Source organism: Sorex araneus, chromosome 2, assembly GCF_027595985.1.
Source record: "Sorex araneus isolate mSorAra2 chromosome 2, mSorAra2.pri, whole genome shotgun sequence".
Lineage (NCBI taxonomy): Eukaryota > Metazoa > Chordata > Mammalia > Eulipotyphla > Soricidae > Sorex > Sorex araneus.
The window spans coordinates 331,975,674-331,990,312 of record NC_073303.1 but is presented as its reverse complement, the minus strand read 5'-3'; the positions used below and the strand labels follow the sequence as shown (position 1 = coordinate 331,990,312).

Below are 14,639 nucleotides of genomic sequence, written 5' to 3'. Positions count from 1 at the left end.
CCCCTGAGCACAGCCAGTAGTTTCTGAGTGCAAAGCCAAGAAAAACCCCTGTGCATCACCGGGTGTGACCCAAAAAGAAAAAGAAAAAAAAAAAGCTGCATTATTCCAAAACAATACAAAATCTGCGTTATTCCACTCGTTCCAATTGTAGTCCTTCAGCAAGGAAGGAGAAAACGGAAACGCAAGTCACTCGAAAGCATATCCCTTATAGGAAATGCGCCTCAAATAACTGGGTTGTTTGATTTTAGATTTCACAGAAGTGGGACGCCTGTGACAAATTCATTCTTTGCCTAAATCATTCAGTGAATGGCAGTGCCCCACTGGGAAACCTTCCAACTAGAGTGTTTTCACATTCAAAGCGCCCAAAGACACGCTTTAGATGTTATTCAGACCAAAAGGTTTTCAACTAAAAATGCACTGAACTCTCGATGGCTTGCAAGGGCTTACACGGGTTTACAGGGGCTGCACGGCCGAGAGTTCCGGGAGCTGGAGCCTCCCCCCCCCTCCCGGAAGAGGCGGGGCCACCTCGCGGCGGCGGGAAAAACGAAAAAAAAAAAAAAAACCCGGGAAGCCAACGTGCAGCCGCATCCCTGCAAGTCAGTCGCTCGCCGCCGTCTGGCCCGGGACCCGCAGCCGCCCGCGAGATGCCCGACGCCGGCTCCGACCCGCCGTGCCCGCACGGGGAGCGGCAGTACCTGGGGCAGCTCGAGCACATCCTCCGCAGCGGGGTCCGCAAGGAGGACCGCACGGGCACCGGCACCCTGTCGGTGTTCGGCATGCAGGCGCGCTACAGCCTGCGAGGTGAGGCGGCGGCGGGCCGGGGGCGGGGGAGCTCATTCGGTCCCCCCGTTCTGCGGTCCCTCCAAAGGGGGCCCGTCTGCGCCCTCGGAGGCAGTGGGGAGAGGGGCGTCCACCCGCACCTGCCGGACGGCCTGCTTTAACTGGAGAGCTTTCTCGCTTTTGTTTGTTTGGGGGCCACACCTGGCCGTGCTCAGGGGTCACTCCTGACGAGCTTGGGGACCGTAGAGAGAGTCCGGGACGAACCCAGGACAGCCGCGGGCAAGGCCAGCGCCCCGCCAGCTGAGCGGCCGGCCGCGCCCTGGAGCAAAGCTGTCGCGTGGCAGGGGGCGGGAGGGAACAGGAGTTTGGCGGGAACTTGCGGCTTCTCCCCTGCGGATGGAAAGCCTAAAGCGACAGGGGCCCGGGGAGGGAAGAGTCTCCAGAGGCTTTTAGCATCCGACTTTGTGCTGGGCACAGGACAATGGGGCCAAGGATTGACCTTCCCTGACAATTTACAGACAGACCACCCCGCCCTTCCCCCCCGCCCCCCCCCCCCGGAACTAGTGAGGCACATCCTTCACCTGCTGTGGAACAATGGCCCTCCTGGAGTGCAGGGACCGGCTGTTGGAGGAGCCTGTAGGCTTTGTTGGAGGGGTGGGGAGTGGATTCCAGAGACTGGAATAGCCCCGCCCCGCTCCCACCCCCGTAGTAATCCGATGGCCTTGGGGACTTTGGTCCCAGCAGATCTCTCCACTTTCCTACAGCCCCAAATTCAGCGGCTGCCATAGACCTATTTCTTTTATTTACCATTATGATGTGTTTGCTTATTCATCATGATTGGCAGAGCTCTTAACTCAGGTATCCTGCGTTTCAACCTCCAGCCTGCACCAGTGTTGTGTCCCTCGGTTCCCCAAGGCTCCCCCTTTCTCCCCATCCGCCTCCTTCGCTGATTCTATGCAGATGGTTTAGATCACATGCTAACAGTAGAGTGGACTTTGAATTTTGATGTATGTACATCCGAACCAAGACTTGGGACCAGGGCCCATAGGTGACCACCAGTCAGCCTCCTCACCCAGCCCCCTTGTCCCCTGGCAGTCCCAGACTGGCTGTCATTCATACCTTCCATCCTCTTGTTTTGTGATTGCATACCACAGATCAGTGGGAACACAATATTTGTCCTCCCTCTGACAGACCGAGTTTTCAATCCAGCTCCTCTGCTAAGACCTTGGGCATATTCATCTTTCTGGTCTTCAAACTCTCTCTGTGTTCAACATGGAGGGAATACTGCTCAGTAGGCATTACTGGAAGAGTGGGCAGGTAAAATCCAATTATAGGAATATCAACTACTATTTCTCATGACATGGACTGAGTTTAGAGACAAGCTTTTACTCTTTTTGTTTGTGTTTGGTGCCACACCCAGAGGTGCTCAAGGCATACACACCTGACTCTGTGCTCAGGGCTGGTGCCTGGGGGACCATGCTGGAGATCAAACCAGGATCAGCTGTGCACAAGGCAAGCACCTTAAGGCTATGTTATCTCTCCAGGCCCTACTTTTTTTTTTTTAACTGTATTGCTTAATGCACACTTTCTGATGCCTCCAGCTGCTTTTAAAACATAATGATATCTTGGGGCCAGAGCAATAAGTACAGTGAAGAAGGTATTTGCCTTGCACACAGCTGGCCGGGTTTGATCTGCAGGAACCCATAAGGTCCCCCAGGAGTGAATCCTGAGCACAGCCCAGTATGACCCCAAAACATACAACCGCACCCCACCCAGTATAATATCTCAAGGATTTTTTTGAAGGTTAAAGAGAATCAATCATGTGTAGGCAGGTGGTTAAATAGTGACTATTTCTGTATATTTTCAAAGCATACCCATTGTCTTCGCAAGCCCTTCTAGGTGCTTCTTCAGTTTGAGCTAAAGATACCTGAGAAACTTTCCCTAATGGTAATTCTGGGATAACTCTGGGGAGTCTTCTGGCTTTGCCCAAAGGCAGTTTTAAGTGTTACTTTATACTAGTGAAGGATTCACATCAATAGTGTAGTAGATTTAGCTCTTGTAGTAGATTTAGCAAAGTATCCCTGCTTTGACTGCACTCCATCTCATTGTGGAGTTCCTGCAGCTGGTGGTCAGAAGGACAGGTGGTGTCTGAATGGCCAGTGATTGGTGTTGCAGTCTGGGTTCAGCTTCCCCAAACTCAGATGCCCACATCATGGAGTCATGCTTTTCCACTTACTCCTGTGCTCACATGATCTATCTTTCCGCCTACTAATGTGGTAAACTGTCTTTCAGATGAATTTCCTCTGTTAACAACCAAACGTGTATTCTGGAAAGGTGTTTTGGAAGAGTTGCTATGGTTTATCAAGGTAAGGAAGTCACCGTAATGGAAGTTGATGGTACACTCAGCACAGAACATGTCCTTTTTGAAGTCAGATGACAGCACTCTATGCTCTAGCTGTTCGTGGCTTGCATTTCACACTAGAAGAGCAAAGTCCTCACTGTGCCACCAGCTCTGACGACCTCTGCAAATTTTTGGGTCATCAGGACATTTCCAACTAGGTCTCTGGCACCTGTCGGTCCTGCTCCCAGAACCTTCTTCCCTTTACATTTAGCATGGGCCACTTCCTCACATTCTTTGCTTCTGCTTAGTGACCTCCCAAGATTGTAATCACCCTTCCACACCCTCGTCTGAATGTACCTTGGATTTACCGATATCACCTACTGGATAATGTTTCAGTAAAAAGCAATAATAAGTAAAGCAAGTAACCATATAAGAAAATTTAATTCTCTTGTTCACTTTTTCCCAGGGCCTAAATTGCAGTGCCACATTGTAGGTACTCATACTGATCACTGAATAGAGACCCCAGCCCTAGCATTGTGTATCTGTTAAACTGGTAAGGTCTCTCTTATAACAAGCCATGACTCTTACCAAGAACCAATTAGGTATCTCTGGTGAGGGCCCAAGTGCTAGTGACAGGCAATGACCTGACTTTCTCCCTGCTTGGCTCCTGGTCCAGACGGGTGATGTTCTGCTAGTGCTGGTCAGAGGGGGAGAAGATGGGCTTTGTTCTAGACTGAACTAGATGACAGGGTCCATTCCGTAGTGCAGTTGCTGTGGGCTCAGACCAAGTCAGACCTCACCCATGTTTAGAAGGGGTTTAGAAATCATTTCATAGTCCATGGTGCTATATTCTTGGGATAGCTTATTCTGCCCTGGCCTGCATTAACTGTCAGTGACCCTAATCCTGATAGCAAATCATGTGAATATTATTGACAAGAGGAGGTAAGGAGCTGATCAGAGAAGGGAGGTGGGAGATCTCCTGGGCACAGAGCCCAGTTATTGTCTCCATATTCTTGTAACTATATCGTGTCATACCCGAAAGAGCGGACGTCAGTTCCTTACCTGGATGCATTTCCAGATGCTAACTAGGATGACCAGGATCAAATCTAGTGAGAATAAAATACAAGAGAAGTAAACATAAGGAGTGTGCTTCGAAAAACAGACAAAACCCCTAAACTATGCAAGTGTAAACTGGCAGTAACTAGAGTGACACATATATGTCTGATACATTTCCCAGATAAAGGAATAGTTATCAGACCAGTCAGTAGAAATACTCTTCATACCATATCTAGGAGACACTGGTCAGAGGCACGTGAGGTTATGTTTATTCTGAGGCGCCAACAGACAGTACATTTGGTTGAAAACGCAAAACTTAAGCTGGAGCAATAGCTCAACAGGCTGGAGTGCACCAAGCTGGAAATAGTGCCCGAGTACTGAGTACTGCAGATTTTGGCCACGCCTCCCCGCACCCCTGCCCCTGCCAGGTTTTTTTTTTCTTTTTTTTAAATAGCAATGCAAAACTGACATGAAGTGGGAATGATGGAAGGGAGAATTTAGTGTTGAGACCTTAGTTGAGGGGAATAAAAGGAGGAATAAAAGATTTGGAAGTGTCATTCCAAAGAAGAGGTCAGACTAGGAGTTTGGACTGGAACCAGTGTAAAGGCATGATAGCCTGCAGGGATATCAGGGCTTGTGTCTCTGTCTGCTCAGGGTGACAGTACACCAGATAGGAGACTCTTGGGGATCAGCCCCTCTGGCTCAAATTCACCTGGATGCCTGTTCTTTCTTGACTCTTCTAGGGATCCACAAATGCTAATGAACTGTCGTCTAAGGGAGTGAAAATCTGGGATGCCAACGGGTCCCGAGATTTCTTGGACAGCCTGGGATTCTCCGCCAGAGAAGAAGGGGATTTAGGCCCAGTTTATGGCTTTCAGTGGAGGCATTTTGGGGCAGAATACAAAGATAAAGATTCAGGTGAGGAGGCACCAATGCTTCAGGTTTCCTGCATGCCTGTCAGATGGTGAATTTATTGTTGCAAACAAATTCTAGGGGCTAAGAAATCAGTATCTGGGGAGCTGATATATAGCCAATCTCCTGAGAGGCTGTTTTAGATTTAGGTAGCAGAGTCTCAACTAAACCTTATGGGGAGCCGGAGCAATAGTCTAACAAGTAAAGCACTAGCTTTGCATGCCCCAGCACCACAGGTTTGAGCGCTAGCACCTCATTTGTTTGCCTTAGCCCTCCAGGAGTCCTGAGCACAGAGCCAGGAGTAAGCCCAGAGCACCACCAGGTGTGGCCTTGAAACCAAAATAAATAAACCTCATGGAAATCCACCCTTGGCATGTATTCAGTGCTTAGCATTTACTAAACCTCTCATTAGCAGATGTGACATTGTTGGTTGCTGGGGTGGGGAAGAAGGCAGGAAGTTAATCTGGGAACAAGACACCTAGAAATTGTGTCTATTTTCCTTTTCAAGGAGTGCTAAGACAGTGTGCTTCTCAGCTCACTCTTCCTGCTCTGCTGGGGTAGAGGAAGCTGAAATGTTGCTTCTGGATGGCTGCCTCCCTTTCTTGCTTGGCACCAAGAACCTAGCCCTGATCCATGACCTTCCTGTCCTGTTCTATCCTTGGAATGGTGTTTGCAAAAGCAAATGCCTAATGTGTGTGTGTGTGTGTGTGTGTGTGTGTGTGTGTGTGTGTGTGTGTGTGTGTGTACATGTGTACAGGCATGTGTGCGAAGTAGTTTGCTAGCTGGGGTCCGGGAGAGATAGTAGACGGGTTAAAGCGTCTGTACGTGACTGACCCTGGTTCAGTCCCCGGCCTCACATGGTTCCCTGCGCACTGCCAGAAGTGAACTGTGAATGGAGAGCCCAGAATAAGCCCTAACCTGCCAAGAATGACCCAAAAACAACCAAACAAAAAACGAGGAGAAAAGTGTTTGTTACCTAGGCAGAGATCAGTGATCAGAAAAGCATGACTCATTTCTAGAGGAATCACTTTCATCTCTGGTTGAAGGAGTTGGGACTGACGTCAAATATGCTGTCATAACATCTGCATTTTATGTGTGATCTTGAGATATTTTCTATGTTGGCAACTTCAGTACGTTTGAAATTTTGGGTAGACAATCATAGAGACAGAAAACACTTGTTTAATGAGTACCAAGTTTCTGTTTGAGAAGCTGAAAAAGATCTGGACTGGATAGTGATGACACTGGGAGTGTGTATAATGTCACCATTAACATGCTTAAACATGGTCATAAAATGATCAATTTAGTGTAATACTAGCCTGGCTACACTTACTCATGAAAAAGATGTTGTGTGGGTTCTGTTATTGCTGTAGATAAATCATCTGCTTCTGACTGTAACCTCTGTCCTTGAACACCTTCAGAGTATACTACTGCTCTCCTAGCTTTTAATTGTGTCTTAAATCTTGCCTGGTGTTCAATTATTTATAATTTGAGAATTTATGGAGCCTAATGAACTTATACCCTAAGTTTTAGAATTGTATGGCTGGTCAACTGTCGATTTTGTAGTTTGTTTTGAAATTTTTTATCTTGAAATAATTCTGTCTATAAAAGAAAAAGGTGCAGAAGGGTCTCTGTAACTTTAACTCAGTTTTCTTTAAATTAACTTCTTGAGTAATAGCACTGTAGCACTGTCATCCCATTGTTCATTGATGTGCTTGATTGGACACCAGTAACATCTCCATTGTAAGACTTGTTGTTACTGGTTTTGGCATATCAAATACTCCACGGGGAGTTTGCCAGGCTCTACCGTGCGGGCCTGCCAGGCTCTCTGAAAGGGTAACTTGCCAGGCTCTCTGAGAGGGATGGAGAAATTGAACCCAGGTCAGCCATGTGCAAGGCAAACACCCTACCCACTGTGCTATTGCTCCAGTCCAGTATATTCGTTATTAAGAATCTGCTGTTACCTTTTTGGGATCATACTTATAGACTTTTCTTCCAAGAACAAGTCGTTACTAAAGTAGAGCATAGAGTGAAACCTGTAGGGGATTTTAATCAGAAAATATATAACTCCAGAGTTCTTAGCTTCTACTTTCATTTCAGAAAGACAGCAATGACTCAAAGACCAAAGAACAGAAATGGATAAAGGTGCAAGGTGGTATAACTGCAGGAGTTTCCCTGTACTTTCTAAGTCCAGGGGCGTTTATCTGCTAAGCTGTAATGAGAGGGAAGAGTTGGAAGACTGTGTCTGGGTCTAAAAGGGTGCTCTTAGTCATAGCTTGTATGGAGTGGCATATTCTAACTAGGGTCTCATTCTTCTGTGGAACATGGGTAAAGTAGATTGTCAGTAAAGTGTGACAAGAATTATGGATGGCTCTGTAGATTTACACGTTCCCTAGGGATCGCTGGGACAAAGTGAGATTGGAAAAATGACAGTATGACAATATATTCAGAGGACTCTTATGTAGAAATAGACTTTGTTATGGCTCAACAGGCTGCTGCTAGGAACCTAGCTAGGGCCCTGGACTTAGCGTGAGGAATTTGGGGGGAGCAAGGGGCGTTGACGTCTTAAGTGCTGTCTTGGGCAATGTTGTAATTAGCCTGAGAACTGATTCTCTCTTTCCGGCATTTATGCAGATTATTCAGGTCAAGGAGTAGACCAGCTGCAAAAAGTGATTGACACCATCAAAACCAACCCAGACGACAGAAGAATCATCATGTGTGCTTGGAATCCAAAAGGTTGAAAGCATCTCAGTCACCTTCTTGTCCTAACTCCACCATTAGCGTGAGGGGATACAGTGTGACATTATGTGGTAGTCCCGGTCCAGAACTGCCATATGGCTGGTTGCATGACCCTGGGCAGGTCACATTTGGCCTCACTTTCAGCTCCAGTGGTGGAGCTGGACCTGGACAATCTTAATTTGAGTGTTCTTTTGTTATTTATATTTCTTTTTGCCCTTATTCCAAAGGGGACCCTGTGGTCTAAATAGGGATTTGGGAGTGGCCCCAAGGGCTGGAGCACATGCCTTGTATGTTTGGTCTCCAACACAGCGTGACCTACTAAGTGTGGCCTAGTTTGACCCAGGGATGGCCCTGTTGGCCCTTTGCACTCAGGTGTCAAACTGGGACTAGTATCACTAGGAGTGGCCCTGAGGCCCCAAGTAATTCTAGGGAGTATGTCACCACCCCTGCCCTAAATGCCTAAATAGAGCCAGTGAGAGATCTCAGATGAGACGCCTTAATGTGGGAGCTCCGGGTTCAATCCCCAGCGCCATATGCTTTCTGACAACACTAGAGGAGGCCCCCAATCAAGAATGACCCTTGCCCTATGTGACCCCCAAATACACAAAAAGCCTACATTTCTGTCAGATTGCAGCTCAGTGTGTATTTTGATTTGGGCCACACTAGACAGTGCTCAGAGGCCACCCCCAAGTGGGGGCTCAGGAGTCCTTTGACAAGAGGTTTTAAACCACATCTGCTCAGATCATATTAAAATTTTAAACCATTTTAAAATAAAATTTGGCCAAGGTTTTATGAGTACTGACTAGACTGGATGTTCGCCTTTTTGCATTTATGAAAGAGACTTTGAGTGCAGGGTGGTGTCTGAGATGCTGATTTCCCATGGGCCTGCTAAAGAATTCATTCCCCACCGGTATTGGGGTGCCACGAGGGAGCAGCAAGTCATCTCGGCTCAGCACTGCCTCCACCTCTCACAGGCATCCACAGGGGTCTGTTGACAGGCTGGTACCTGGGGTTTGAAGTGGAGCTATTGGAGGGAGGTGAAGTGGCTCTCACTCGCACTTGCCCAGTGGCTCTTTGTCACGCTCCCCATGCTGTGATTTGGCCCGTTTCTCCTGCTGTGCTTTCCCCATGATTGTGTCCTCCCAAACCATGTCTCTTTTCTTTTCCCTCCCTGCTGGCTCCTCAGATCTCCCTCTCATGGCCCTACCTCCATGCCACGCCCTTTGCCAGTTCTATGTGGTGAACGGTGAGCTCTCCTGCCAGCTGTACCAGAGGTCAGGAGACATGGGCCTGGGCGTGCCCTTCAACATTGCCAGCTACTCTCTACTCACCTACATGATCGCACACGTCACCGGTCTGAAGGTGGGCTGCGCTCGGGAAGGAAGGGTTGTCTCCAGCCTAACGCACGGGCCTCTGGGCTGCTTTCGTGTAAACTCATTATAGTTTCTGATTAGTTTAAGAAATGAGAAGCTAGAGTGATAGTGCAGTGGGTAAGGCGCCTGCCTTGCACGTGCCCAACCTAGACTCAATCCCCAACACTCATTGGTCCCCTGAGCACTGCCAGGGGTGATTACCAAGTACGGAACCAGGGATAACTGAACATCACTAGGTATGATCCAAAAGTCAGAAGAGGAAGAAAAAAAAAAGAGCTGGCTCAGTTTTTGTAACCTTACATGGAATTTACCTGTCCACTAGACTGATTTATCTGGTATAGTTTGTCGTACTAGACAATCTTTACAAATGAACTTTTGTCAATTTTTTAAAACACTACCACAGTTAATTTCTGGAAAGCTTTGGGATAGATATACATCCTATGCAATGTATTTAAATGATGTGTTTTAAAGGAATTGGTACTGAAACATGTCCTGTTTTGCTTTTTCCCGTGGGATTTAGCCTGGTGACTTTGTACATACTTTGGGAGATGCACATATTTACTTGAATCACATTGAGCCGCTGAAAGTGCAGGTAAGAAATCTGTCACACTTTAGAATTTGGTGCTTTCTTTTGATGAAAGATTGATTTATGATTAAAAAGTAGGGTTCATTTATGAAACATGTCTTAGGACAGTCTGTGATGTAGGGAAGGTGACTACTTTAGTGAGGGGACAGGAGGTGGTAACAAGAATAAGGCCAAATCACCTTTCAGTGGCTGCAGCACTTAACACAGCGGGTGCTGTAGGGTACTAAGTCCTTATCCAGAAGCTTGGCTCTAGGACTCATGTAAATTCCCAAACTCCTTTACATTTAAATCCCTTATATAAAATGTGGTTACATGTAGCCTTTGCACATCCTCTTGCATAGTTGCAATAACATTATTTATATACCAATAAATCATTGGTGTGCTATATTTTTTAAGGAATAATGACAAGGTCTGCGTGTTAGTTACAGGCACAGCCATCATAGGCATTGCTGATATGAATTTTCAATCCACTTTTGGTTAAGTCGGTGGAAGTGAAAACATGTGAGTACAGAACTTGGACTGCCCCAAGACAGGCCTGCCTTCTGTTCTTCACGGATGCTGCTTTCACCTTGGAAGGTCACAGCAGCCCTGCTAAGAAGCAAGTCTGTCAGCACCATTTTTCCCTTGGCATACGGTCACTGTGCATTGGTCACATTTTGTTAATTCTTGTAGTATTTCAAGCTTTTTCCCTCCGTTGTCCAGTGAGAATGGTATATACCGCTCCCATGTAAGATGGTGACCACTCATATAAAATCCCCTGGAATATAGTCATGAAATAAAATTAGCTCAATTTTCAAAAACTTAATAAAATAAAACATGATAAAGGAGGTCATAATTTTTTCCCTTGTCCATAGAGAAGTTTTATTTACACTAGTATAGCCCTCCTGCGTTTCTCACTCTGGGCTCCCAGGACATTCCTAGGGACCACAGGAGAATAGTCATATAATTGCGGGAGGGCATGCAACAAGATTAGGGGCCACTTGGGCCACTTGGTGGAGGGGTGGGGTCCACAGGAAAAATATAATGTTGGATGAAGGCCACAGCTGAGAAACTCTGCTGTAGTAATAGCCTTATGTCTGAAAAAAACACCTTAGTTTGAAAGTACTTTGATGCTAAAAATAATAGATCTTCTGCACTTCTAACAAGTCGCTGCTGTTTTACCTTCAGGTTGATAGCTGCTGACTGATCACAGTGATGGTTGCTGAAGGGTGGGCTGGTTTAGGCAGCTTCTAAATATAACTGTGATGTTTGCCACATGTATTGATTTCCTTTCATAAAAGATTTCTTAGTAGCATTTTACTCACAAGTAGACTTCAAAATTGGAGTCAGCCTTCTTAAACTTTTGCTGCTATTTGTCAACTAGATTTACGTAATACTAAAATCCATTGTTGTCATTTCAGCGGTGTTTAGTGTCTGCAACAAGAGTAGATCTCAAGAAACACGCTCCTTGAGGTGGGGGAGATGGTATAGGGGCTAGGGCACATACCTTGCATGCTGGATACTCTGGCATCATGTGAACCTCACAAGCTTATCACTGTGGCCCTCGTGGTCCCCAGCACTTCATGGCCTGCGTGTCACCACATTCTTGACCCAGGCATTCAACCATCCAGCCCTACCGCTGTGCTATTGCTCCGGCCCCAGAAATGTATATCTTTAATAGGACTTGAAAGTTGAAATGACTCTGATCTATTGACCACAGAATAGATGTGTTTATTGGCACAAAAATGACATTGATCTTTCTTACATCTCCATCAGAGCTCTTGCTAACTGCATGCATTATCAATGATAGTAATATCTTGAAGGGGATCTTTTTCTGAGCAGTAAATCCTCAAAAGTGAACTTCAGGTGTTCAGTAAACTGATAGACCATACAAACAGGTGTTCTGCCTTCCCAGCTTTGTTTCCTTTGCAGAGCACAGGCACGGTAGAGAGCATAGTTCTGAAAGGGCCCTTGTGTCTGGGGATGTTAGTGACCACTGCCTTCAGCTCCCAGTAGGAGAGTTGGCCTGTCTTTTGCAGCTTTGAAACCAGGCTTTGACTTTCCTTTTTAGCTATGGAAGTCCTAGATGGCACTTCCTATGTAAGGCTGTTTTGTCTCATAGAAACTATTGTTTAGTGTAGACACCTTCATCAGTGATAAAGAGATGAAATGGAGAGCTTATTGCCACTTCTACATCAATACTTCATCTTGCGCTTTGATCTCTTAAACCTCCTGAAGTAGCCACTACTAGCTTCAGACTTCAGTAGTTTTCCTACCTCTCAACCTTATAGGATTGAACAAAACTGAAATAATGCTTTGGATTAGACTTTGACTTAAGGGAGTGTTGGCAGCTTTTATGATCTTCTCTTGGGACCACTAAAACTACCTCCGGGCCGGGTGATGGTACAGTACGTAGGGCACTTGCCTTCCACATAGCTTCACAGTTTGATCCCTTCACCGCATATGGTCCTCTGAATCCCACTAAGAGTGATTCCTGAGCACTGCTGAGTAGGCACTCCCCTTTACAAGGAGTTAACATTAGGGACTGGAGAAATAGTATCGTGAGTAGGGTACTTGCCTTGCATGCGGCCAATCAGGGTTCCATCCTGACCCCTACCAAGAATAATCCCTAAACACAGCCAGGAGTAAGTCCTGAACACCGCTGGATGTGGTCCAAAACAAAACAAAACCTGTCTCTATGTTGACAGTAAGACTGTTTCAATTTTGTTATTTGTTAGAAAAGTTCTTTTAATTGCCCTTAAGAATTTCTCCCTGGCATTCAGTTTGGCTAGAGAGGCCTAAATTTCAAGCCTGTGTTGACTTTTAGAAACATTTATTATTTTGAATTTAAAGTAAGAGACAGATGATACCCATCATTTGAGCATCCAGAAGCCAGGTAGGGTAATTGGCCTCATCAGCATTGTGTCTCAGGGAATAGGGAGGCAGGAAGGAAGAAGGGGCAAGTGTGGGTCATTTGGAACAGTCAGAACACACACGTATCCATTATGTTTTCCGTCTATGTGGATGTGGTTTATGAGGTTCCTAAACCATTACAAATAGTAACAATAGTGATCACAGATCATTATATAGCTATAACAATAATGAAGAACACCGAAATACTGTCAGAATTACCAAACTAATAACAGACACTGTCATCCCGTTGCTCATCGATTTGTTCGAGCAGGCACCAGTAACGTCTTTCATTGAGAGACTTATTGTTACTGTTTTTGGCATATCGAATACGCACGGGTAACTTTCCAGGCTCTGCCGCGCGGGCTCTATACTCTCGGTAGCTTGCCAGGCTCTTCGAGAGGGGCGGAGGAATCGAACTCAGGTCGGCCACGTGAAAGGCGAACGCCCAACTGCTTTGCTATAACTGAAGTGCAGTACAACCTGTAAAGTATACCAGAATCAATCAACTGGAAGAACTTTCTCCAGATGATCCACCAACCTCTGACATTGTGATTGCACAAAATACCTTCTACTCAGCATTGTGCAAGATAATCAGTAAGTTGTCCTTTGAGTATCAGAAAACCAAAGATAAGATATTTGCAGTATTACACTCCTGTAAGATAATACGGTCAACTTAATTTATGAAAGGACATGGAACAGAATTAAATCACATTGTACAGATTTGGACAAAATAATGGTCTTATGTTGTTTTTAGCTTCAGCGAGAACCAAGACCTTTCCCAAAGCTCAAAATACTTCGGAAAGTTGACAAAATTGATGACTTCAAGGCTGAAGACTTTCAGATTGAAGGCTACAATCCTCATCCGTCTATTAAAATGGAAATGGCAGTTTAGCATGTTTTTAAAGGAGTTTGGAGGATATTCCAAGCTCTGAGCTCAGGACTGAGCATCCTAGCAGAGATTAGTGGAATACTGTTAAAATTTGAGGAGGTGGGAAGGGGCTGTGTCAGTGGACCATACAGTATGCTTCATATGTTATGCTTCCAGAATTTGAGTGCTCTAACAGCATCACATTGAATAGTGTAGTTTTATAGACACTTAAAGTTTATATTTGTTTTATATATATTGCTATAATAAAGTATTTTTACATTAATCCATTTTGTCTTAAAATTATGTGTTCCCATTCTGCTTAATTCCTGCCTAAAATAGATGAATTCAACTCTTCTAAATAAACATGCCGTATTCTCACTTGGATGCTGCTTAAAGGGTGTGAATATATTTTAGAAATGCTAACTAAACCATATTTTGCCCTATATCCTGTGATTTATCTAATCCTGTGTCTTATCGTTACAATATGAGTATTTAGGATAGAGAGTTTTAAAGTTACAGCCATCTATTAAATAAATATATTGCTGTCATACTATTAGGAAAAAGGAAGGCCTATTTGCTCATACATGGATGGACATGGAGTATCATGCTAAGTGAAATGAATTGGAGGAAAGGGATAGATAATGACTGCACTCATTTGTAGGATATCTTTAAAATACAGACACATTGTATGTGAATTGTGTGCTCACAGTGTGTGGGTATCCTCGCTGCATGCATTCCATGGCCATGAGCCACTTCCCCATCCCAGCTGGTTGCCACTGCCACCAGACACAGGAAGGAGGGAATGGAGGCCAGGCTGGTTGGTGATCAGTCTCTTAATTCTAATATCTGTCTCCATGCCAGGCTCACACTTCATCCAGTTTCCTTCTGCCCATCCATTTTTACTCTGTCCCATTCCAGTCTTACTCTGCCCCCATCCCTATCTCCCAGGGATAGTTAAGAGCCCAACCTCCAAGCTTGGGGTAGCAATTACACATAGGTGAGATACCACAAGCTCTCGGCTTGTCTCTTCAATTCCAGGATAGCTCACAGCTTGCCCTGGGTCCAGTTCAAGTCCATTCATCATTCATGGGAACC

General features: G+C 45.5%; 1 protein-coding gene across 1 annotated transcript; it reads left to right on the top strand.

The window, feature by feature from the left end:
* The first annotated feature begins 644 nt into the window (after positions 1-644).
* Positions 645-13,568, top strand: TYMS (thymidylate synthetase). The gene is made up of 7 exons (XM_004606006.2): positions 645-801; positions 3,073-3,146; positions 4,921-5,095; positions 7,721-7,822; positions 9,012-9,187; positions 9,719-9,790; positions 13,431-13,568. Exons 1-7 carry the CDS (start codon positions 645-647, stop codon positions 13,566-13,568), a joined length of 894 nt encoding a protein of 297 aa, XP_004606063.1.
* Positions 13,569-14,639: the final 1,071 nt, after the last annotated feature.